The 27153-nt window shown below is 38.4% G+C and overlaps 1 protein-coding gene across 7 annotated transcripts in view; it reads right to left on the bottom strand.

Moving 5' to 3' along the window:
• Positions 1 to 24043, bottom strand: part of apba1b (amyloid beta (A4) precursor protein-binding, family A, member 1b) — a 219446-nt gene extending 195403 nt beyond the window's left edge. For 2 of the 7 annotated variants that reach the window (XR_012386184.1, XM_073914531.1), the window contains exons 1-9: positions 23917 to 24043; positions 16249 to 17868; positions 14888 to 14993; positions 14753 to 14792; positions 12623 to 12768; positions 12109 to 12141; positions 11837 to 11926; positions 5994 to 6197; positions 5734 to 5913 (exon numbers count right to left, since the gene is read on the bottom strand). Coding sequence is in view for 4 of the 7 variants with exons in the window: in XM_073914531.1 (XP_073770632.1) it covers positions 5734 to 5913; positions 5994 to 6197; positions 11837 to 11926; positions 12109 to 12141; positions 12623 to 12768; positions 14753 to 14792; positions 14888 to 14908 (714 nt within the window). In the remaining 3 variants the exon portion in view is untranslated. Of the gene's footprint in view, positions 1 to 5733; positions 5914 to 5993; positions 6198 to 11836; positions 11927 to 12108; positions 12142 to 12622; positions 12769 to 13500; positions 14793 to 14887; positions 14994 to 16248; positions 17869 to 23916 lie in introns of all 7 variants that reach the window. The other 5 variants (XR_012386185.1, XM_073914532.1, XM_005155586.5 and 2 more) reach the window with 4 other exon arrangements.
• Positions 24044 to 27153: the final 3110 nt, after the last annotated feature.

The following is a 27153-nucleotide window of genomic DNA, read 5'->3' as shown; positions in this document are numbered from 1 at the left end:
AAAACAGGTTTAAAACAAGTGAAGGGCGAGTAAATGATGACTGAATGTACAGTTTGGGGTGAACTATACAATTAAAGAGCATCACCTGTACATCACAACAGTCTCGAGTCCTGTGCAGAGGAGCTCCAGAAAGATAAAAAGAAGAGTGACGACCGTGGAAGATCAGAGAGAGCCAGCCTTGGGACAATTTATATTTGGTTTTGGTTTCGGTTGTCATTTGTAAGAGGCTTCCACCACCCTAGGGTTTCTGCAGGTTTCACCAAGTCATATTTAAGACCATCAAAATATTTTGAAGACCATCAAGAATGGAAGTAGATTTGTAAGGCTAAACACTTAAAAGGATTGACCTAAATGAAAAAAAAATATTTTTACTTGCCTTATCAAAAAAAATATTCTAATAAACTATATTATTCATTCATTTTCTTGTCGGCTTGTTCCCTTTATTAATTCAGGGTCGCCACAGCGGAATGAAGCGCCAACTTATCCAGCACATGTTTTATGCAGCGGATGCCCTTCCAGCTGCAACCCATCTCTGGGAAACATCCATCCATACACACTAACTTACACTCATACACTACAGACAATTTAGTCTACCCAGTTCACCTGTACCTCATGCCTTTGGACTGTGGGGGAAACCAGAGCACCTGGAGGGAACCCACATAAACACAGGGAGAACGTGCAAACTCCACACAGATATGCTAACTGAATCAGCCAAGGCTTGAACCAGTGACTTTCTTGCTGTTAGTTGACAGCACTACCTACTGCACCACCACATCAGCTATAAATTAATTTATTATATTATATTATAATTATATTATATTATTAATATAATATTATTATTATATTATATTGAGGTTCAAACTAGCGACCCAGCAACCTTCTTGCTGTGAGGCGACAGCACTTCCTACTGCGCCGCCATTATTATTTATATTATATATTATTTTAACTATACTTTATTTGTATACATACTTTTTTTTTCAATATGATTAAAAAAATACTTGTTAAAAATCTTAATAAACTAAATGTAAGCACAACAGACTGTTATAACACTAATTAAAAATAGAGGTTTGCTAAAAGTTATGTATTGACGGTGATTAGATGTGTTGGATCGATTGGTTAGATTCATACAAATAACAGAAAATTAAGACCTGTTTAAAAATATTGAAGACAAAATAAATCTCAGTGAATCTAAGGCTTTTTAAGACCTAAAATTTTGTTTTTGAAATGTAAGACCTTTTCAAACTTTTTAAGACCCCGCGGACACCCTGTGCCCATATATTTTATGTTTATTTTATAATTAAGTGAAGTTTTTTTTATAAACTAATTTCGAGAGGGTCATGTTGAAACTCACTGCAAAGGATGTTGCAGAACTCAAAACCAGGTCGAATCAGGCTTGGAAATCGGACGCCAAAAAGTTCATTGAACTGGCTTGAGGGCTTATACCATCAGGATAACAGAGCGCCAATTGATTTTGACTATTTTGACCAATACTTTGGCCAGAGATGCTTTGGTACCCATAACCCAAATTTTTAAAATGATTTATACACCTAAAAATTTCAGCGGGAAAATCTAGCTAACTGCCCCCACAAGACTCTTTTGAATGACTCCCCTACATGGGTCATGTGCTCGCCATCCTGCCAGATGTACAACATCGTAGAGACTAAGAGATCTCTGGGAATTAATGCATACGAATGAAAGACAATCTCTTGAAATGTTACAACTAAGGCAGATGTATCTTTGAATAAAATGCCATAGTTTTCCTCATATGCTGTGTTTATTCCAACCGATTAATCAATGTGTTGTTTTAAACCTTATAGCAGATGAAACTTTTGTAGGTGCCAGAAATGTATGATGTCTGGTACTAAACGAAAGCTAGTGACATTTGCAATACATTGGTGTAAATAAAAAACTAGTACAAACAGTATTTGTCTTGTAACCTTTGATGTAAGATTACAAACTAACATGAGATTATACTACGTGAAATCAACATGCAGTCTGGTAATGATTGACCCTTACTACGATGGTAGGGGCGTGGCCCCGCCCTTCATGGCAACTGCTCATCGGAAGACCATGGAGATGGACCAATTCAGGTCACTTAAAAACACACTGCAACAAAGAAACTTTCCTTTTTTCATTAGCTGGCTTACGCTCTCTGTTGCTCTCTGCCCCCTCTTGCCTGCCACTGCACCACCATGCGATTGGGTCACCACAAACTTTCCATGCAAACCTCTTGAGTTTCAAAACAGCTGAAACCGCAGCAGTCTGCTTCTTGGTAACCCAGAAGAACATCCACTCACGAGCGAGGAAATCGTCATCGAAGTGAGTCCCCACCCAATCAGGAGCACCGCATTTTCCCAAGGCAAGCCCGGCGAGGGAAACTTGACTTCAGCAAAAGGCACAAGTAACACAAACTAATGTCGTCTCTTGCTGATCTGGTGCAGATTGATCTAAAGCAGTTAAAGATAAGAAATATCTCTGCTTTTGTTGTTTTTCAGTTGTGATTTTAAGATCTAGTAAGAAGTTCTAGAATTAATTATAGACGGTTGTCAACTCCTCAGAACTGCCTCTCTGTGTGTGTTTGTGTGTGTGTGCTTGCGTTTGTTATTACGTAGTTAGCTTCATGTATCGTGGTGTAGCTCAATAAATCTTTGTTCGCATTTTGTAAGAACTGTGTTCTTGTTTATGTGCTTCTAAGTCATTGCCTCGAGCTGTAGATCTTGTTACCGAGCTAAAAGCTAACCCAATACCGAGTTATGTTATTATCATTGGCCATGGAAATAACATAAACAAGATTGGTAAGATACGATCTCTTCTATTTGCTGGACAAATGGTAGATAAAGTGTGAATCTTTTAATCTGATTCAGTCTGACTCAATTGAGTCTAATCAATGATTTGAATCTTCAAGATCAGATTCATTAAAATGAGCTGATCGATCTAATAACATAGGTTGATCCCCTACAGTCATATGCTTATAATTGTTCATGGCTGGTCCTGCATTAGCTAACGCATAATTCTCCAATCAGATGATTCCTAACTGACTAAATAACCAGAGGTTCTTACACTTCAGTATCTTTAGGTGCGTTCGACTTCATGCAGCGCTGCGCAGATCGATCGAAATCTGTCTTAAAGCGGTGCATGCTGGTTAGAAATCTTGTCCGGATTGATGCTGCACTGACGCCATGTGACTGTCACATGTGGCATCAAAGTACCGCGACAGCGCTCCGAGATCAGACGGCTGATTCAGACCGTGCAGCATCTGAAGAGCGACTGCAGGAGCTCTGATGACGACACCGATATTACAAGATTGGCCTAGTTCACCACATGACAACAAACACGTGTATTTCGGGTTTATTATTGGACAACTTCCGATTCAAAAGTTTTAAAACAAACAATTCACTTTTCATCCCCTCTCTATCTTGTACACATCATGCTTATTAAAAAACTACAAATATTTTACCGCAGTATCATCTTTTGTTAAATAATCTGGTTATAAAGGCTGGATTTTCAACTTTTTATACAGACTATTTACTGCATTCAGCTCGACGAACGATTTAAATTATATATTTTTGTGAATAACCTAAATATGAACTCAAATAAGTCTTACAGACTTGAAATAAAATAACGATCATCATTGATCGTGCCACCCTAAAGCTTTCTTAACAAATTGAGTTAAAGAACTATTTTATAAAATAATTATAAAATGGTTTTATGATTATAATATAAATATATGTTTTAGTTCTGTCTAGCCGTTTATACCTGCTCTTTCTGGGAAACATCTGCTTAAAGTGTAGCTCACTTATTTTACCTTTTGTTCAATCTTTTTGGATTAAAGTGCTTTTTTTGAAAATGCTTTCATTATCCAAAATAATCTTATTTATTAAGATTTAATCAATTTAATTTAATTTAATTAATGTTTTGCGTTTTACATAGGAAAGATTTATATCTATAAATGTACATAAATGTAAACCCCTTTTTAGCATATTCAAACAAGAAGTATTGTAGTGATGTTTAAACTCCTAGAATTTGTGCTTATTGCTTTGTATTTAATAGACCTGTCCGTTTTTATATTTATATTAACCTCTCATTTCCCCTTATTTCTCTCCTGCATTTGTTATATATTTTAATCATAATTATTGTTTAAAAATGAACTATAGTTTGTAGAGACTGTATTCTGTTTTATTTGTAAATGAAAAATAATAATAATAATAATATGATGGCGCCATGTGATCGGTCATCATGACTGCAGCAACTTTGAGCCCTGAAGTGTCCAGCTGTCCAGCTGTCCGGCTTGCCGGCTCCGTTTTCAACTCCGCCCCCGCCTGCGCTCTTATAAATTCGCTGATCACTGGCTGCAGCTGTGTTTCATGTCGAACGCACCTTTTGTCTTAAAGAAATCCCCCCTCCTACCCCTACTCCACCTCCTTTCCAGATTGGACGACACAGTGGCCCAGTGATTAGCACTGTTGCCTCACAGTAGAATGTCACTGGATAAAGTCCCTACTGAACCAGTCAACATTTCTGTTCGGAGTTTGCTCGTTCTCCCAGTGCTCACATGGGTTTCCCCCGGGTTCCTCCCAGAGTCTAAATACACAAGACCTAAGTAAATTGAACATACCAAATTATCTTCATAGGCTGCATTTACACTGCAGATCTTGATGGTCAGTTCCGATTTTGTGACTGTATCCGATTTGTTTGATGACCTGCTTACATCATCTTTTAAAAGCGACTCTTATCCGTTTGTCTGCATTTACACAGCACACGGCAAAGGCGCAATGACCTGGAAAAAAAGAGCGGGCGCTGACAAACAGCTAATAATTAAAGAGAGCTCTTTTCTCTATTCCTGTATGTAATCTGTTCGCAGCTTTGGACAAGCTGTCTTATATAGTTTATGAAAGGTTCTCATTTGTGTATCTTCTTTTCATATACGTATAGGCATTTTTAAACCTTTAGGCAATGTTATAGCATGATTTATGCACGTGATTTATGCACTAGTTTTATATTAGTTTATATTGGTTACGTGGCGGACATTGCGCTCTAGCTCTTGTTAACATGCTTAAATACCTGTGCTATATGACAATATAAAAGCTGTTTAGGTCCTCGTGTATGAGATTTAAGGTGTGGGACTCTTCTGAAGTCTGTTCTAAAATGAATGCGTCAGACTTGACATCTTTAGCTATGGTTTTTAATAACGGGCGACTCGCATTGACAGGTGAAAATCCGATCTACCTGCTTACACTGCAGACACGAGAAACAGAGCCAATTCATATCGGATAAATTTCCACATATGAACGAGGCCTGAATCTGATTTGAGTAAATCAGAATCCATGTAATTTCTTTTTGCTTACACGTACATGGGCCATATCCGATCTGTGCCACATGGGAGGTAAAAAATTGAAATTGAGTCACTTGAACAGTGCAGTGTAAATGCGGCCATAGTCAAGCTTTTAGTAAGGTTTATATCTCTCCCTAACCATCCCTATATTAGCCAGAAATAAGTCAGGGGAGTTCATAAAGAACAACCTGACCTCAAACTCCCCTCTTGCCCTGCTGATCTTAAAAGCTCAGAGCTGTCTGCCGGGACAGCCAAAAAAGTTCTATAATCAATGGTCAGCTAAGTGTGAACTCTTAAAAGTGTTTAAACATTCGCCGGTTCCAGTCACCTTCTTACCTTTAAGTGTGAGCTTTGAACATATTCGTACTGTTGTATTTGAGGACAGCCAGTGGTGAACTTACATCTCTGCAGTTTTCAGACTTGGAGAAGTGAATGAGGTCGTCGTTGTACATGTCCTGAGTGTTGAGCAGGTCGCTGTACTCTCTCTGGCTCAGGTCTTCTGGATCGATGCCATTGGCCCTCAGAAACTCCTGATACGCCACACTGAAGGCCTGGCCGATGGACTGAGCGATCAGCTGAGCCTGGTGGATCGAGAGAACCACAATAATACAACACACACCAAGAGCTTGCAGATTTGCAGAAAGGATATGGAGTCACTCACATCTTCTGACTCGAAGACATGGCAGATCATCTTGTACTGGCGCCGGTCGTCTCGAGCTGGGTTTGTGTGTTGCGTCTCGGCGGTGTCCAGGTTTTCCTGTGCGCTTTGAGAGCGGATCATCTTCCTGCGAGCCATCAGCACAACCATGTTCCCGATGTCTGCGATGTACGAGATGGTCCTCAGAGGATGGTCCATCATGGTGTCCTGCCAAAACGAGGACAGTAAGCATGTTTTTTTTTTGAGGAACATTTAATAAAAAATTTACTGTAGCTTATTACCCGAACTACAAATGAGAGCTGAAGATCTTTGCCCTAGCCCGACGGGGCCTGGCGGGACCCAACGGGTTTGGGTGGGTTTGAGCTTAATTTCTAACATTTTAAACGGGGTCGGGTCGAGCTTGGGCTTGCTCGGTAAATCAACAGTCATGTGATGCATTTCGATTAACACGAGAAAGTAATCAAATCGTTTGTTACAACATTAAAATCTATCCCTACAAATGTCAAACAAATGATGACGGAGAAGTCAAAAAGAGCGAACTATGACTGCAATCAGGCTACTCGCCAGTTCAAAAAGAACGTCATCCTAGCTGCCAAGGTATTTCGGCGGTCGCTCGTACACTGTGTATTAAAACCAGTCATGGAAAATGAAATGGATGTTCTTGGCTGGTTGAAGATGAACAAACAATCCTATCCAAAACATGCTAAATTAGCCAGAACAGTAAGCATCTCGGCCAGTAGCAGCGGCAGTGAAAGGGTGTTCAGTGCTGCTCAGTGATCTAAAGCTGTCTATTCAATAATGTTCCTCCACAAAAACACGTAGCCTAATCTTGGTGAGTAATGGATTTTCAAATTATAACTAAATCTTAATTAAACCTTAAATACATTATGTAGACAGAGTATACAGGCTAATATTGGCATTATTCAGCTTCACCGTCACTTTAATGGCAGATTGTGAGAGAAGTGGCGAAAAAATCCCACTGAGCCTTTATCTTAATATTGTTATTGCCAAATACCCGTCATAATTTAGAATTTATTTTAATTTAATTTGTTGAGAAACACTTATTTTTATTGGTGTGTTGGCCAATTTATAGGCTAAGTGTATGTACCTAGGCTTATTTAGAATGCTGAGATGTTATGATGTTATAGAAGACTTATTTTTATTTCTTCATTCCAATTTCTAAGTGACATATAGCCTACGTTTGTTATGTATAAATAATGTTAAAACACATGTAAACAACTCATTCATGAAAAAAGGCAAAGGAGCTGTGTGCATGTGCACATTTGAATAATGTCGGGCTGTAAACGCGTTCAGGCTTTTAAAAAGCTGTCAATCAAAATGAGCTTATCAGCCTCAGGCTGAATTCTGTCGGGCTTGGGCCCTAACTTTTATGGCCCGATCACAGCTTTACTAAAGATAAATAAACAAAAAATAAACAGAAATAAACAGAAAATATTCAAAATAAACAAAAAATGGTATAAAGGTTTAAAGCCACATGATGTAGAGCAGGGGTGCCCAAACTCAGTACTGGAGGGCCGGTGTCCTGCATAATTTAGCTCCAACTTGCCTCAACATACCTGCATGGATGTTTCTAGAAAGCCTGGTAAGAGCTTGATTTGCTAGCCCAGATGTGTCTGATTATTGTTGGAACTAAACTTTGCAGGACACCGACCCTCCAGGACCAAGTTTGTGCACGCCTGATGTAGAATAAACGATGAGGTCCTTTTCATTCTGGGTTAAACTAATGCTTTGAACTTAAATTACAAAATCTCCTTCATATTTTTATAAATATAAATAAAAGTTAATTCACAAATATTGTACATTTTGGGTTCGAAATTGAATTAACCTTTAATAACTTTAATTCTGAGGTTGAGTGCTTTTTATTTTACATTAGTTAAATCATGAACATGTAGAACATTAATATAAATACTTTTTGCAACTGAAATTGTTTATTTACTCACTACTTAATTATTGCATAAAAGTAATGAGAAATAAAGGGAAACATGTTTGTTGTGAAAAAGAAATTATATTTCTAAAACCGATTTTTAAAAATTATATTATATTTTTATTTATTATATTTTACAGGTTTTATATAATTTTTATTTTATTATATAACAGAATTATAAATCATTAAATAATTTTGACATTTTTAATTGAATGCAATATAAACATCTAAATAAATTTTTGTTTATCTTGTCTTAGAAGAAATGTAGTTACACTATAGATCACTGTGTATACAAAATGTATTATTAGTGTATTTTTACTTTGACTAAATTCAGAGTTCCTTTCAGTTTGTGTTCAGTGTGAAGTTTCTGGAAGACTAATGTTAAAGTTAAATATTTAACATTAACATTATATGGAAGAAACATTTTTTTTCTTTTAACTATTTATGATTTACAATTTGAAAGGAATAGTTCACTCAACAACTTTCTTCTGTTGAACACAAAACTAAATATTCATAAGAATGTTGGAAACCAGCTCTCATTGACATCCACAGTAGGAACAAAAATGCTATCGAAGTCACGGGGAGAACATGCAAACAAGCCGTAGTGTCACCCCAACATTATTCAGCATATCTTATTTTATAACACAAGATAAAATCTTAAACAGATGTAGAACAAGTGAAAGGTGAGTAAACAGTGACAGAATGCTCTTTTTGGGTGAACTAGAGAAATAAGCAACATTTTTAGACTAATAAACAACGTTTTTGAAATATAATCGCAGCCCTGCTAATGAGTTCAAGAATACAGTTTTATACAATGCTGTTAACATAACAATTCTTTGATAGCAATTTAAACTATACTAATTAACTTAACGCAATAGTTATATTAGAGTATTTGACACAGATAAAGTTACAAAGACAATTGGTATGGAAACCAATTGGATGGAAAAGATGGAAACCCTTTTGCATTCAGAACTGCATTAATCCTTCATGACATAGATTCAACAAAGTACTGGAAATATTCCTCACAGATTTTGATCCATATTGGTACTATTGGCCCCAATGTGTGCCAAGAAAATACCCCCGACACCATTATACCACCACCACCACCACCACCACCAGCCTGAACTGTTGATACAAGGTATGATGAATCCATCTTTTATTGACACCAAATTCTGACCCTACCATCTGAATGCCGCAGCGGAAATCGAGACTTATCAGACCAGGCAACATTTCTATCATTTCTTCTATTGTCCAATTTTGGTGAGCCTGTGCGAATTGTAGCCTCGATTTCCTGTTATTAGCTGACAGGAGTGGCACCCGGTGTGGTCTTCTGCTGCTTTAGCCCATCCACCTCAAAGTTGGACGTGTTGTGTGTTCAGAGATGCTCTTCTGCATACCTCAGTTGTAACCAGTGGTTATTTGAGTTACTGTTGCCTTTCTATTAGCACAAACCACTAAAAGTCACTAAAAGTCGCTAGATTATGTCATATATCAATTTGTATATTACTGACGTCATCACGTTCTACCATTTCTGTTTGTTTACGGACCTATGGACAAAACAAAAGGGGTATATTTTGAAAAATACAAAGGTTTTTTTTTTTGCACTACGCTTTATGTAAGCATGTCAATTTAACAAAACTGATAGCTGCTTGAATACAGTATATCATTATAGATGTGTAGTGAATTTGCAGTAGGCTAATCACTCAGATGTAATAAACTCAGACAAGTTCCAAAACTCTTACTTAAAATATCTGTGATTGTGAAGAAGGAAAGAATAAGCAGTCAAATTAAATTATTAAAATAAAGGAGAAGCAGATCAGTTTGACTGTACGAGGGAAATACCTTTACACTGCCAGTGCTAAATCATTTGCTGTCAGTCCACAGAGGAGTGTTCTGCTGACAGGCTACAGGTGGGAGAGACTACTGTAGGACTGGGCTGCCTGTTAGTGCTCTGAGGCGGGGGAGGCGCTGGCTGCATCACCCTCAGCTCGTTGAGAAGCGTAAGGACGGTACAGTATGGACAAATAACAGTCTATAAAAATCTCCAGTAGCACAAAAAAAAGTGCTTGATTTGCCGCTAATTGCTTTTTTGAAAATTTGTTGTTATAGGGGTCTGAAAAGTCGCTAAATCTAGCGATAAAGATGGCAACACTGCACAGAACTGCCACTCACTGTATGTTTTCTCTCTTTCTGCCCATTCTCTGTAAACCCTAGAGATGGTTGTGCGTGAAAATCCCAGTAGATCAGCAGTTTCTGAAATACTCAGACCAGCCCTACTGGCACCAACAACTATGACACGCTCAGAGTCACTTAAATCATCTTGCATCAGCAGATCATCTTGACCACGCCTACAAGCCTGAATGCATTGAGTTGCTGCCATGTGATTGGCTGATTAGGAATTTGTGTTAACGAGCAGTTGTACAGGTATACTTAATAAAGTAGCCGGTGAGTGTATGTATATATATGTATATTTACACAACAGTTCTGTATGGTTCTCGAATCCGATTGGCTGATAGTCGTGATGTATTTAAGTAATACCAGCACCCGTACAGCCTCTTTACCTTCTGTGTATTACTCCGCCCACATACAGCCAGCAAAAAGCAAACACTATAGATCTAAAGTTTAAAAGATGCTTGCTCAACTGTTTAACTGTCACCTTATGATTTGAATCCAACGCGGAAGAAAGTAGTTCCTCATACAAAAGGGTTTTGAGAATCTACAAGTTTGATTTTGTTTTTATATACAAAATTATGCTGTCAAACTGTTGTATAAACGCATTATCACACTTGTAGCAGTGCAATATGGCTGTATATTGGCACTGGTGGCGGCACTAAGGCCAACGCACGCCGATATACAGCCATATCTCATTGCTACTCGTGTGATATTGCTCATATATATAACCAGAAATTTAATCAAATATCTGAGCAGTTGTCAGAGCAATTTGCGAGAGGTTTTATACATGCATAATAGAGGTGTGAACCTCTACTGGTTTGACGGTTCGGTTCAGTTACGATTATCATGCCATCGATTCGGTTCAATTCGATATCTCGGTGCATCATGGTGCATTGACAATGCTTTCCATATATAGTGTTATATTTTAGGGGGGAGGCTATAACAAGTTGTCTGTATAAACACACAGACACACAGCAACACACTCTCTCTCATTCAAACACATTCACAAAAATAGACAGCATCAAACAAACAAACACACACACACACACACTTAAGCCCTTGCAACAGGGAGAGCTCGTGCTGAGCGGAGCAGATAAACGAAAAAAAACGAAAAAAATAAGCACTTTTCCGACGGTCCCTTACAGAGAGCTCCTCTCAGCGCGAGCTCCGCCGGCTAAAGTAAACGCAGACTGCGAGGGCTTAAACGGAGCAGTGCTCGTAATGTCGAGCGAAAAAAAGAAAGACAGCTGTGAAACATAACCAGCTTTGTCTTTCTGTAGGAAACACACTTTAGATCTTTTTAGGGTAAGCGTTTTTTGAGTTATTGCCGTCTATAACTGAAAGTGTCAGGAAAATCGAAAACAAAACCAACTGAAGTGCGCTCATTTCTGGCGCCCCACTGGATATACAGCGCCCTAAGCATTTGCCTATGGTGCCTATGCCACGGGCCGACCCTGAGTTGGCTGAGTGTTGTAAATAACGGCGCTCACCTCCCTCGCGACAGAGCGCATAGGAGATAAATGACGTCACTACATAATAACCGGTTATGGTTATTACTAAATCGATACCGAATTGTCCGCGTCTGCATTGCGGTGCACCGAAGAAACAATTAATTTTGACACCCCTAATGCATAAACATATGCATTAACACACTAAAAGCAAACAACATCTCAAAGCAGCTTTAAAAAGATAACTTAAAGTGAGACTGGCATGAAAGTGCGTCGTGCACCTGTGTGTAAGCGCTGAGCACTTTGATCCTCTGTGTTGAAATGAAGAGGTCCACTTCTGTGCAGGACGGCGGCCCACTCTCAGTGCCCTGCTAAAAACACCAGAGAAGAAAAAAACTGTTAAAACACAACATCATATCCTAGAATGCCAAATACACCACTCTCTAGATCCATCCAATCATACATGTAAGACTCTCAAACAACACAATATCAAAGAAAAACGAAATACCACTGCTATTAAAGCCCTGCATGTCTACAGGAACAGATAGCATACCTTGTTTCTGATTTTAGCCTGTGCCTGCGCTGTCTGCTCAACGAGAGACAAATAAAAGAGAACGATCAAATGAAGCCCACAAACAGAAAGGGAAAATTGGGGGTGGCTCAAGCACAGCGTGATTGGTTTAAAGACGATGAATACACCCAACTGAAATAAAACAGGATAATTTGGCTGAAGGGGGAGAGGTGGGTGGGGTGTTGTGGTGGGTATTGTGGGAAACACTATCAACATTTCAGCTCTGATCAGAATGACATCAGTGGCCCCAGAGACTCAAACTGACACTCCGATTCAGCAGACTGCCACTCACATTTGTTTGTTAACACAGATGCTGGGTATCCGGAAACGTTCGTGACATATTTTTGGTCCTTAACCTCGTACAACCTCAGATGAATCAGTATATTAGTGGGTAAGTGCATGTTTGGGCACGCTCATAATGAGAAGAGACAAGAGCATGGGATAATTGGTGCACTAGAGGAAACTCCAGCTCTGCATATGTTGGTGCGTTGCTCACCCGGACGCGGCTCATGGCCTCCTGGGCTTGCTGCATGCGGGCGCTCTTTGTGGGCGTTCTCTCTGACAGCAGTTGGGTGGAACCCAGGTAGTTTGCAGCAAAAATGATGCCGTCGATCAAATCTTCAGGATCACAAGGGCCAGGAACTGCGGAAACAGCCAGACCAGAAGCACAAAACTGGTGTCATTGCCCCAGAACGCATCAAAATTTTTTGCATTTTTTGCGAGATTGCAATTTTAAAAAGCATATGTGCAGTCAAATAATAGATTTGTCTAATCAACTTGCTACTGTAAACTAAATTTTGCAATTCTTGCCCCGCCTCTGTGTTTTTCTGATTGATCCACTGCTTTGAAACAGACATTAGCTCTCTTTCACACAGTGATACCGGTAAATATCCGAAAAATTTCAAGATGTCCTTGCTGCAGCCCACAGCTTGATGAGGTAGGCAATCTACATAGCGGACCTTATGCAGCCCACTACGATAGCGCCCATGACGCTTGGGTTTAGTGTAGGGGGAGGTGTAGGCGATCATCAACTACGTAGTGGACCTTGTATCGCCCACTAAGGCAGCGCCCATGCTACTGTGATAATTGGGTTTAAGGTAGGGGGAGGTGCAGACGATTGTCAACTTTGTTGTGTACCTTATACAGCCCACTAAGATAGTGCCCATGCTACTGTGACGGTTGGGTTTAGGGTAGGGGGAGGTGTAGACTAGAGATCTGTCCAAAAATACACCAATTACCGACAGCTCCCAAGCTTTTTTTGGAAATGTATTACAGCGTCGCAGAAATCTGGCATACACGCTACTCTGATTGTTGGGTTTAGGGAAGGGGGAGGTGTAGGCGATCCTTAAATACATAGTGGACCAGGTAAACTACGTCATCCACGTCAGCAAGTTCTAAACGTGAACGTGCTTTTTCCGGCAATCTTCCTTCTGAGTTCACACAGAGCAGCATTCTGGCAAATTACCAGTAATGTTACAACTTTCCTTTACGGAAAATTGCTGGAACAAATTTACCGGTATTTTCAAAAAGGGGCTGTTCACATGATCTCTTTCCAGAAAATTGTCAGTAATTTTCCGGAAAAAGTCTGTATGTGTGAAAGGGGCTTTTGAAGAGTGAAGTTGCGTGTAAAAAGTTTGAATTCTTTTGATCTGATGTTCTGTGCAAACGGCCATTAACTATGACTGCATTTTATGTAGAATTCTTTTTTTTTTTAACTTAGTGTAATTATAAAGCAGTGTTGAGGGAAATGTGATAACAAGTAACTTGAATTATGTAATCAGATTACTTTTTTAAGTAACTAGTAAGGTAACTCATTACTTTTAGTTTCCAAGAGAGAATTACTTTTTTTAAAAATGTTGAGAGAAATCAGCAGAATGTACTAAAGTACAATAGGTAAACATGATGTTTACAGTTGTTATAGCTTAAGTGCTACCCTGGACCACAAAACCATTTAGAAGGATACGTTTTTAGAAAATTGAGATTTATGCATGATCTGATCATCATCCAAATGCAACTATTTGAAAATCTGGAATCTGAGGGTTCAAAAAAATCAAAACACTAAGAAAAACATATGTTGTTTTAATGTTGTCCAAATTAAGCTCTTAGCGAGGCACACTACTAATCAAAAATGACAATTTGATATATTTATGGTAGGAAATTCACTAAATGTTTTTATCGAATTCACTTTTTCTGTAAAAGGGCCTTTTTTCTGCTATACCCTTCCTAAGGGTTTTTAAGGTTTTATAAGATTATTGAAAGTAATGAAGAGAGCAGAACTCTATTTATTTTTATTATTTAACACATTTTTATTGGTCTTAAATATTATCAATGTATTTTGTTCAATGGGGAGAAAGTTTTTTTTACCCACACAATTTAAAAAGAATTTATTTTAGAGCAGTAATCACAATACCGTGAAACCGTGATATTTCTATCCAAGGTTATCATACCATCAGAAACTTATACCGGCTCATCCCCATTTCAAAAAAAGCAATCCCAGCCCAGATGACAAAATAACACATTACTATCCTAAAAGACTAAAATGCACTAGTTTTAAAAATAACCCTGATGTACTCATCGGCCATTCTTAGACATTATTTTGAGTTTTATTTGACTTAATTAAACTCACCATCCACATATGTAGGAAAAGAGGCCAAACTTTTCCTTTGCTGTGGGAAAAAAAGCACAGTATTGTTACAATAACAGTAAAAGTGTAGGAAATAAAGAGGACTAATTAAGTTGACTGCAAGTCATATATGAACACTGACCTCTTCACTTGGCACATTAGGACAGAGCTCCTGATCCTGGTCCTGATGAAGCACTCCAGAGGATTCTGCTCCTAAAGGAGGTTCAGCATCTTGAATTGGAGCCTGTACAAAACAAATAGAAGCACATCTTTTCATCACACCCATTCAATGTGGCTTTTGTGCTATTTGAAATGTTGCTATCTTTGTTTAGGATGTATGTTCACATCCATCACAACAGTCAAAAAACACTCATCAGCTCTTTTCTTACAGTATTTGAAATGGTTTGTTCAAAGATCTGGTCTCTCCTAACTACTCCTTTCTGAAGACAAGCTATTTCTTTCTAGTTTACAGCAGAATGCCTATTACATTATAATTAATAACATTTTTATCAATTTACAAAGAATAATCTCAAAGTGGATGTAAACATAAAATTATACCAAAAAGCAAATATTTTATGGTCATTATCCCTGCTGTCTACTTTGTGTTGATCAATAGAATTCCATGACTACACAAATTTTTTTTTATGGCAACTACATCTGAGAAAATGTATTTCTAGCTGTTAACACAAGTTTATTTCCAAATATAATTTCCATGATATTTCCACAACTGGAAATGATTTGCTTAAAATTTCCTGTCAATTGTAGTTTGTCATTTGTATTTCTTTAAAGTATTTCTGGATTTACATCCATATCGCAATCATTAAATTAAGTGGTCCAAATACGCATTTGAATATTTTGTGGAAGGTGTAGGACTAAGAAAAGTTTGTCCAATCAAAACGTTTTATTAGAACATTACTATAGTAAGTCCTACCTGGCTTTTAAAATATGCAATTGCAGATCTCTGTGCACCCTGTTTATGCAGAAAGGATAACGACATCACCCGTTCACTATTGCAGTCCAGACAGTGAATGGCAGGCAAACATCAACACCCTACCCTATTTTAAAATCTTGGTATTGCAGTTACTAACTGTACTATAAAGTTTTCTCTCTGGTAAATGTTAGGTGATGTCTAGTACAGTGTTTCTCAAAGCACTGCAGCACTGCACATTTTCCATGTGTCCTTAACCAAACACACCTGATTCAGATCATCAGCTCATTAGCAAAAACTGAAAGACCTGTAATGGTTGTGACAGCCAAAGGAGAAATCTAAAACATGCAGTGTTGGCCGTCCCCGAGGAACTTGATTGAGAAACACTGGTCTAGTGCATGCTCATGCATTCAGCAGGTCTGGCTTTAGAAAGCATTTAGAGGGTGGGATGCTGGCTTTCAATGCTATCAGGCTAACATTAGAATTGTCCAAGATCTTTCACAGCACATTTACATTTCATGTTTTTGCAACAAACGTAATAAAAGAAAAGATCTAACTGATGCTCACTCACCGCATACTGTGGAGAAGACTGCGATATCTGGCATGGAGATTGTGGGTATGAGTGAATCTGAGGATGGCTCTCCTCAACAGGGCTCACGTCTTGTCTCATCACCCACACCGGCTCAGTGATCTTGTCAGGCATGTAGGGTGAACGCACAGTCTTGGTCTTCACCTCTTCGATGGCTTCCTTAATATCCCTGATGGCCAAAGACACAGCGTCGCCCGTAGCTTTGCAAGACTCAGTTATTTGATCTTGCTTTTCAGGTACGTCCTCAACTTCTTCCTGCAAGTCTGTTGAATTTTGAGTCATTTCTGATGTCTCGTCATCTTGGGGATGAACTTCCAATGGAAGGCTAGTTGAGCTTGATGTCTTCCTGAGATGGGCTCTGCTTCTGCCGAAACTTTCAGCTTCATCTCCTGATTGCTCATCGTAGTGGTGGAGTCTGGAGCCCACTGCACTATGTGGATTAGGCTCTTCCTCTAGATCCTGCTGGTCATCGCATTCATCCATTGACATGCTGTAGTTCATCTCATATGCTTGAGGTTCTTCAAAGGCTGGGTTAAGGTCTGTTTCTGTGTCTTTAGGATGAGACTCTGGGTAAGAATCTGTATAGGCTTCAGAGTCTGAGAGGTCACCTTCATCGTGGGATCTAGGACTATCAAACTCTTTATCATTTCTTGTACAAGCATAATTATTGTTGAAAAAGGTAGGGTATGACTTCGGATCAGAATTGTACCTTCGAAGACTCTCAGGGAAGCTTCGTGGAGACTGAAAAAAAGGTTTGTTGATAATCTGGTGAGGAGATGTGGCAAATGGTGGGACATCTACTCGTAGAGGACTAGTTCTTTTACTTTCAGGTCGACTTTTTGAAGCAATCTTAGGTGGGACATAATCTTCCTCAGGAATCTGTGTGGATAAGTCCTCAACTTCGTTCACTTTTACTAATTCCTCTTCACATGGATTCTTGAATTCTTCACGGTGGACATTCTCCTCCGGCTGATCCACTGAAGACTCTGCCTGTTCTTGTTCTGGATCACGATTAATCTGTGTATCAGATGAATGGGACAAATCTGGACTGCTCTCATCCAGTTCGTCAGTGACTGGTTCATCCTGAGGAGAAGGGGTCAGCAAGTCTTGAGAAGAATCATCTGGAGATAACAATGGCTCTGAAGCTTGCTCTTTTGGAGGAGTTTTGACATGTTGTTCTTCATCTTTGTGCTGTTGTCTGTATCTGTGCTGATAGAGTCTCTCTCCACTTCGATGGTGTTTTGACGCCCCCGGTTTGGGTTGCTGGCCAGCTCTAGCTTCTGAATCTCCACTCTCGGGCCGCCTGCGTTGTGCTTGACCAGGAACATGCCGCCTACGATGACGTGGTGGAGCTCGACTAGATCCAGACGCATGCTGGTGGGCTTGGTGATGATAGTGATGATGGTGCTGGCCTTGGCTTTCTGCATCGGGATTGTGCAGCTGGCATGGCCTCCATCTGGGACGGCCCCCCTCTAAAGGAGTCCCATTGGGCTGCTTGCTGCGATGAGGGGGAGGTCCTCTGAGGCCTGCCTCCTCTGGCTCCTCCCTATGGCTCATGGCTCCACCCACTCACTGCTCATTGTCTAGATGCTGCTGAACTGCCTGAATGACACACACACAAACATTAGGAGGTTTGGGAGGAGTATATCCCCCAATATGTGTGGGGAAATCAAGCAATGTATGGGATGCAAATAATAGCAAAATATTTTAAAACTATAAGCTGCCTGAAACTGGTGTAAACTATAAGTTTTAAAATCTTCAACGTGTCTAGGAGATATGACAACAACAATCTCATATCTTGATATGTCAACTTATATCCTATAAAAATATTATATTCTTAAAAATATATATTCTATATAAATATAGTATCATTTCTGTGTATTCAATCAGTTAATAGTAGGGCTCTGCAATATTAACAAAATAATCATATTGCGATTTTACAAACGAATATTGCGATTGCGATTTTTATTTGCGATTTTGGCAACTGTTTTTGCTTTTTCAAACAAGCTACATACATTCTAAATGCATTCAGTGCACAAGAAGTGCATAACAAAACTATTAAGTCAGTAATTTCTTTGTGCCGTTTTGACCCTTTCCCATAAGGCACGGCGCTTGCAAATGCTTGAACAATGGACACTAGTTTAGTCTGTTTGGGCTGGCTTTGATGTGTGCTTTTGTTTGTTTCAATGGACCTTGTCGAGATGCATTGATCATGCAGTTTTTTATGACACTGTTTTAAGTGTTGGATCAGATTTGTAGTATTGCTCCTTTTTTTTGGAATAATCATTTCACAAGTCTTAAAAATTGCATTGCTCTGTGATAAATTCTCTATCCTGAATCCAAAGTACTCGTTAAATTTCTCCTTGGCACCAAATCATTTTTTATTTTGACCTGCATCTATATTTTATGCTCTTTCCTCCTGCTCACCTATTCGGTTTTCCCACTCAACTTCGTCATGCGCAGAGTGAGCTGGTTAACATAATAGGTATATTTGCCTGGTGCGCTACGTCAGCTCTGATTGGTAAACATATTAATATCATGCGCACAAGAACATATTCTCAATAAAATTCTAAATAAATTAATAGATAAAAATTGCAGCCTTTTGCGATTTAGAAATTGCGTGTGCTTAAGTTGCAATTTTTTTGCGATTGCGATTAATTTCACAGCCCTAGTTAATAGTAATAATACAAATATTGCAGCTGTTGGACAACATAATGCACTTTTGAGGCATTTTAGATGAGAATGTTGTTGTTTAGATTGCAACACTGCAGTTTATTTACAAGGATAGTGCCTATTTTAAATATATTTATCATTTCTTAGAGACAATTAGACAATCTCGGCTAATTGCCGAGACAATTGGCAATTAGCCTGTCACTGAGCAGAACAAAGACGGTTGACGTTGTCCATCCACAAGATGGCGACGGAGACCACATAATAAGCCCTTAGAGGAAAAAAACAGCATAATTTCTAATTACAGACGATCAAATATCAAACAGGTAAATGATTTTTGTATATTGTAGTGCTGTATTTATACCATAGTAATATTGTGGTATGTTGAGTTTGAGATGGGAATCACATATCAGGAATGTATGCATTTTGTGTTTGCCATCTGTTTGTTTCTAATGAGTCTCCTTTTTTCAATAGTATCTAGAAGCAGTCTTTATGATGCAAGCTTAGATTGCATCTCTCAGAGATGCAATGTCAGACACAATGCACTCAATGGAGCTAGTGACGTCACTGTGACGGGTAGGGTTAGGGGTGGGGTTAGGCAAGCCCATTCAAAAGCATTGCATGCAGCTCAATAGGGTGTATGCAGAGCTAGTGTTTCTTCACATACTGATAAACTTCCGGTGAACAGTTAATGTGACTTTTTTTTTTCATTTTATAAGGGCTAGCGCAGAAGCTCCATTGAATATACTTGGGTAAGACATGGCAGGGAAAGTTTTAAATGAATGCACTGCTTCTTGTACAATCTAAAGGCTGATTTATACTTCTGCGTCAAACGTCGGCATATGCTACGGCCTGACACATAGCTCTTCGCCGTGGCCGTCGCTGACTTGCACCTCTCAAAAAATGTAACTACATGTCGCAACGACGCGTAGCGCAAGCTCTGTGATTAGTCGGCTTGGTATCGCTGACGAGTCTGGGCGGGACCGACAGCCGCGTGAATGGTGCGAGCCGGATGGAGCGATTTTTTACAAGTGTGGAGTCCCGTGAAGGAGCTCCGGATGGAAAGTTTTGTTTTGTGTTTAAAGGATGATAATTAAACTATTAACAAAAATAACTGTATGCAAAAGAAAGGAGGTAAAAACATACCACGAGTGATAATGAAAGGATGATCCCGTGCCTGAGCAAAATAAAACGAAAGCAGTGACTGCTGCTGTTGCTTACAAATATATATATTTTTCAATCTTGAGCTCTTAAAAGCAGAAGAACTGGGTACACGAGCATCGTTTTTTGTCTAGTCTTTTCCAAAGAGAACCGATCGCAAGTGAACGGAAAAAAAGCGCAAGTAAACGGGAGCGTGCACGCTTTTAACATCACATCACCTGCTTCGTCACGCGCGAACAGCTATTGTTTTCAGTCATGCTGCTTCTCGATTCTAAGATCACATTTGCATGCATATTGGGCCATCCTTATTGCCGAACCCTGCATTAAGAAAACTACAATGTAAAAATGATTTCCAACCTGCCAAAGTGACTAGTGGGAGCGGCTGTCTAACCTGCCAAAGCTGAAATCAACCCACATTTGGCGGGTGTTAGCGTAAAGCCCTGTTTAGCATACTTCCGCATATACCCTATTGCATCTGCACCTGGTCTAGAGCCAGATCCCTCTCCCTGTTTTCGTTACTGCAGACTAGTCTAGTAAAAAGAAAGAAAGAAGAAATGTCTGCATGTGCTTAGTGTTTTTCCTTATTGCAAACACAACAGTAATCTGGTAGTGTTTGTGCTACTTTGACTTTTTGGGAGATAATTATTGTGATCTCCCAACTAAAACAAAGAAATACTGGAAAATCTCTGTAGACTGATGGCATTTCTTGCTGTTCAGCTGTATAATCTTAAAATGTCAACATAATCACCTGTTTTGTCATCACTTTAGATATTACCCTACTAGACAATCATTCAAATACTAGATCTTAAGTTATGTTTGTGAATGAGCAACGGTTTCTGCTGTTCTGATGTCAGCTGCAGATGTGATTAAATGGCGGAAGAAAATAGTTTCTCATACAAAAGGATTGTTAGACTCTCTGTGTTTGATTTTATTTTTCTATACATGATTATGCCAATGAACTGTTGTATAAACATAATATCACACCAACGCACTACTCCCACCAGTGCCGATATACAGCCATATCGCACTGCTACGGCTGTGATATTGCTCTTGTTACATATTACTGACCACTATTTCTCTTTTTACATTTCAAAATGGATATTAAAATCGACTCATTCATACTTGATCATATTTCTCACTTTTTTATAACTTCAGGGCAAATGTTTGATTAAAAGACCATTTTTTTTATTAGCAAAATAAAATAAATATTGATTAAACATAAAACACTATGCAAAAACTAATGTATTCATGTCCAACATAAAAATATTGCTAAATAAAATTCAAAATGTACAAATCATACTTTCAAGATTGCAACATTCTCAGGATGCTGTTGTTTATGTTTCTGCCTGCATTCCTGCAATGGTGTGTAATATTGCACTTATATAAATTAGAAAAAAGTATTACCTCAAACTATGTCTTTTGTAAAATCACGAAATAAATGATAGAGCACAATATGAATTGATGACTTTTTATTTTTTCCTTACTCTTTATATCTTCACATTGCACAACCCTAAATGTGAGTTATATGTAATAATATGTCTATAGGATGACAGAATAGCAAACTGTATTTGTTTTCGCCATCGCAGAGACGTGGTTTATGGCAATGACGCTATCACAGATGGCCTCTCTGTTGGCAGCCGTCATGCTTCATACTCCACCAGTCCTGGAGTTCAACAGATTTATCTGTCAAACCTCCTATGAAAACCCAAAGCCATGGGATTTACCTCTCTATTTAAACAGAGATCTGCACTTTCACTGTGCAATTGCTTTGTATTGTTTACAACTGAGAGCACGCATGCATGTTGGGGTCATGATGCCGTTCTGGTGACAGGTGGTGTTGCTCACGTTCAGTTTGTAAAAATGGGATCCTTCGTCCATCTTATAAAAAAAAACATTGGCAATTTATTTGCTATTCTACATTTACTTTTACATTGACCACAAATGCATGAGCATGAGATATAATAATTTAATAGCATTAGGTTAAATGCACAACAGGAAGCCTACACAGAGCCTAGCAGATTTAATATACAATGAGTTTCACTATAGTCTATAAATTCACTAAATCCCACTTTAACTGACAAAATCCCGCTATGTCAAATAAAAAGCTGCCAGCTGTGGTTTGCTGTAAAGAATATAATCACAATGTTTCTGCTCAAGGCTATAGAAGACCTTTGGTGTCTGTAAAGTCTGCAGTACATAAGTCTGTTTGACTCTAATATCAGTAAAACTGAACAAATCTATTTACTGATATAATAATTAGGCATGGGCCGGTATAAGATTCTGTTGGTATGATAATCTTGGACAAAATATCACAGTTTCACGGTATTTTATAGTAAAAAACAACAACTTTTCCCCCTTTCAACACAATACATTTTATTTTTAGAAACGTACAAAATATTTTAGAGCGATATTTCAGAACGATTCAAATTAATCACAGATTTCTTTACAATTTAAAATGGCATCTTTGGATATCTTTTCTGCTGAATATACTGTTGTCCTAAAAAACCAAGCAGGAATCGCTGCAGCCCAGAGACCTCAGTGGAAGGAATTTCACCGCAAGTAGGTTGGGTGACCTCCAAGTGGCAACAGTATAGCAGAAAATTTTAGCGTTTTTCAAACCTCGACTTTTCCAAATCGCAGTATACCTTGAAAACTGTTATCGTCCCATGCCTAATAATAATACAAGCTGTAAAACAGAAAGTCATATAATGAGATAAAATTAACAGGCATATATATATAACACGTTTAATCAATAAATTTCTGTAAAGATACTTAAATTAAAACACTATAATGTGTGTAGTGCTAAAAATAGACTTAATATGATGCAAAAATTACAGGTCATCTGTAATTTATTTTAATATTTATTATAGTATACATTAATATTATATATTTGCACCACAATTTACAGAAAACTCCAAAGAAAATATAATTTAGTGTAACAATAGTTTATGTACCAAATTTTATTTCCACAAAAGTTATTGACAATGTTGAAGTACACACAATTAAACAGTATTTGATCAAATTCAATGTGTCTACTTTATAATTTTCAATAACTCTTGTGGAAATAAAATTTGGTACATAAACTATTGTTAGACTAAATTATATTTTCTTTGGTGTTTTCTGTAAATTGTAGAGCAGATGTAGTCATTCATTCATCAAAAAGTATATAATAACTATAATAAACATAGTCTAGTAGTCTAAGTAGCATTTTTTTTACCACAAATCTTTAAATAGTTCATACTTTTTACCAGTTAAAACAAAACGTAGGCCTATATTTAGCATGGTCTCATATAATGTTCTGGTAATCAATTGTATTTTTAACTGTATATAGACAAAAACAGTTTCACAGTCACATTTTCTGTGAATATTAAGGAAATTTCGCCTCATTATCACTTTAATATCACAGATACACCTCTAAAAGCAGTGACTTTATAGCCAGAAGCTTCAAAATAAACCCGCATTGCTTTTAATGTCGCGTCTGTCGATGACTGTATTTATTATTCACTGCTGCAGTCACGTACAGGTAGACACCGCTAGCCAACGGGATATTTCGCCGCCTCTATCATAGTGCTTGTTTTCGATTAAACACAAAGTAAAACAAAAAACACGAGAAAATGGTGTGATTTAAAAACTTTCCATAGGTGATAAAAGTTAAAACGCGGTTATTTCTTGGCGTAACGGGCCTGCGCTTTGGCAAACACATCCCTCCCCAGTGAATTATCCAGCAGGTGCAGCAGCGATCGAGGACCGCCCGGAAAACACGGAATAGCGCGACAAACAGCTGCTTACAATATCATTTATCCGCTGTACTTAACTTACCTGTTATGAAAAGCATCGCTGGAGAAAGCCTGCTCGGCTCGCCTTCATCTCCGTCGGTTGTTCTTATCAACAGTGGGATTAAAGCGAGCGGAGCGGCGGATCTCAGACCCCTCCTTCGGCATACAGTGACATCAGAGCGGATTATACACCAGTAAATACCCTCCCTGCCCCCAAACCATCCCACTACAGATCGCACCATCTGTCTGCTACTTTTGACTCGGTTACACTTTTTTTTGCACAAATACATATTTTTATTAATATGTTCAGATGTCTATTTGACATATAAGAATGTGATATATTAGCTTGAGAGCTTTCTGGTGTTGTGGATTGTCTGTTTATCCTGTCTCAGTGACGAACTCTTCTTAACTCCAGCAGCATCGGAGAAAATTGTATTAATATTAGTCGCATTGCGCATGGTGGCCACGCCCACCTTAATATTTGACTGGTCCAAATATTGAATATGCAAATCTGGTTTGTAGAGCAGTCGCACCAGTGTCATTTTTAGGACCAAACCTAAATTTCCAACATACCCACCCCGCAAAAGACTATTGCATTTTTGCGGAGCTTAACAAAAAGTTGCTTTAAACCTCCTTTAAATCTGCTTCATGGATCTAATTTTGCTTCATTTTTATTTTATGCCACACTATATGCATTGCAGCCACGCCCACAGTGAAATTTAGTGATCTAACATTTAAATATGCAAGTCTGGTTTGCATGGCTGAAAAATAAATTGCTAATTGGCAGTTCATTCCACTGTGTCGGCCCCTGATAAGTCAAGGAGAAAACATTTTTAACGTGTAATTTTGTGACGAAACTTGGGTTTGATTAAACCAAACTGTGCCTTTTGTAGCATGGAGTTTACAATCTTCTTTAAATTATCACTCAAATACTGATTTATTATTTTATTAGTGGCACTCAGGGAAGCCATGCTCAGTAGAATCAGGTCTAAAATGTAAATGCAGTGCTCAGCCAAGGGCATAGACTCGCTCTAGACATACTAGAGCACATGCATTAAACAGCACAAATTCTGGTTCGCACTTTTAAGCACTTAAACTCACGTCATCGACTTTCGCTTTAAGGTTTAAAGGGCTTGCATTGCACCAGATCCCCTTAAGTAATTTTGTTTGAAAGTGTAGAATCTATATTTTTATGCACATAGGCATCCCTTTGGTTTTTATTCTACTTTACAAAAGTTATTTACACTAAAACACACTAGCTATATTACATTGGTTCATTTTCATATTTTTCCATATGACACATGTATTAGTTATAGCTCAAATGAAAGCTCTTGCTGGTGCTCATACAGTTCTAGCATTCTTTTTACTGAATTATATTCACACATCAAACAGTTGCCGAATGAATCGCTGTGTTTCCATGGCGCAGAAGTGAAAACAATACATTTATGATCAATAAGCAGCCCTAGATAGCACAGACAGCTGTCATCTCTTAACTTATGCTGTGTGCTTCAGGGACATTCTCCACTGTTTTTGAGGTGATGTGCATAAGTAATTATTTTATATGTCTGATGTGGTTCAAACACAGTGAATTATGTTTGATCAAACAAAAGAATAGTGAAATATGAAAACAATGATCGATCCCTGTGGCTTGTATAGCACCTCTCATCAGTTGGAATGCAACAACTTCTGCATAGATTATGGTAGAGACATTTTTCTTTTTTCTTATGATTACAGATATGTGCAGGAACCAGCAAAATTAATTACAGCACACTGGACCACACAGAACCTAAAAGGTACACTTTCAAATTTGAGTTTATAAAAACAATATAAAAAGCGCCTCTTTTTTAGGTGTTTATTATAACACAGACAACATATACAGATATTTTAAACACTTTCAATAGTGTTTTATGATAATTCAAAGGGTTCTCTTTAAAATAATACCAAATTTTTGCATTAACAGCTCTAAGTGAATTGGTCGTTTGATCTTTGTCTGGTTATTGTGGCCCAAAATAGATACAATATTTTGTCCAGTAAAGAACTTGTGTTTTGTGTTTTAATACTGCACTTCTTTGTCATGGTTACAGATGTGTAACGCAATTTAACTGTTGTATCCTAATTGTTGTTTTTCATAATCATGAGGCCAAAATCGAAAAAGAATTTTAATTAATTGCACAGCTTTGGTTAATAGTATTGCGGTAAACTTGTAGCGAACTTGACTTGATGCACGTAGGTTGAGAGTTGACGGAGCTTTACTTTGTTTCAAAGTCGAATAAATTATTGGTAGGGACATTTCGGTAATTGGTGGGGACACGTCTTCTCTGTCAATGCCAATTCTACACCCTTGTGCTCTGCATATATGAGTACGCCCCCACAAATTTCTCATTTAAATAAATATTTTCTAGAGGAGGCTTTACAATATAATATTTGTGCATATACTTTAGTTCAGTCAGTTCTGAAGCCAAATCTTGAGCTAATCTAAAAAGATAACTTACATTAATGATTCAACAATTAGTAGCCCAAATTTATGTCAGGGAAAATATTAAATGCATTTTTCAAAAATAGCAAAAATCAAGAGAAACAAAAAGTATATAGAAATTTGTTGAAATTCTGTAGTTTTTACTGCTGTCTAAACCCTGTTCCCCTCGCTCGTTTCTGCTCACCCAATCATTGCTCTCCCTCACAAACCACCTACATCCAATTCTGTAAACCCTCACCGGCATTCTTATTACCTGCACCTGTTCCCCCTCATCAAAGGACACTTAAAAAGCCTTATTTTCCCATCTCAGTCATTGGCCGGTATTGAAGTCAGATAGTTAGTGCCGAGCATGGCCGCCGTGTTGCGAGCTCCTAGCAAACTTTGTTTTGATTTGTGTTTTACTTGTATTTTTGTCGTTTTTTGTGCTGGATGTATATACTCTCATTACCTATGACAGACACACACTTCGGGAAATTGGCTCCCTCGTTGCACATCAAAGACTGAATTTTGGGTTCTTTAATGACGCTCTGTTTACAAACACATCAACAAAGCCTTTTGTCTGGGTCACACAACCGAAGTGATGAAGCCGGACGCAGCCGGAGCCGGAACGAGGAAAGAGAGCTGGCGTCCTCGTCAGACTGAGACACCGTGGATTTCGACCTCCGCTCCCCACCATTCTGCTGGCTAACGTTCAGTCACTGGACAACAAACTTGGAAGCTACAGGGGCGCATTTCCTTCCAATAGGAAACCAGAAACTGCTGCATTATCTGCCTTACAGAAACCTGGCTATCTGCGGAGGTACC

The sequence above is a fragment of the Danio rerio genome, chromosome 10, assembly GCF_049306965.1.
Source record: "Danio rerio strain Tuebingen ecotype United States chromosome 10, GRCz12tu, whole genome shotgun sequence".
Lineage (NCBI taxonomy): Eukaryota > Metazoa > Chordata > Actinopteri > Cypriniformes > Danionidae > Danio > Danio rerio.
The sequence above is the reverse complement of the archived record's forward strand: the minus strand, read 5'-3'. Positions and strand labels throughout refer to the sequence as shown.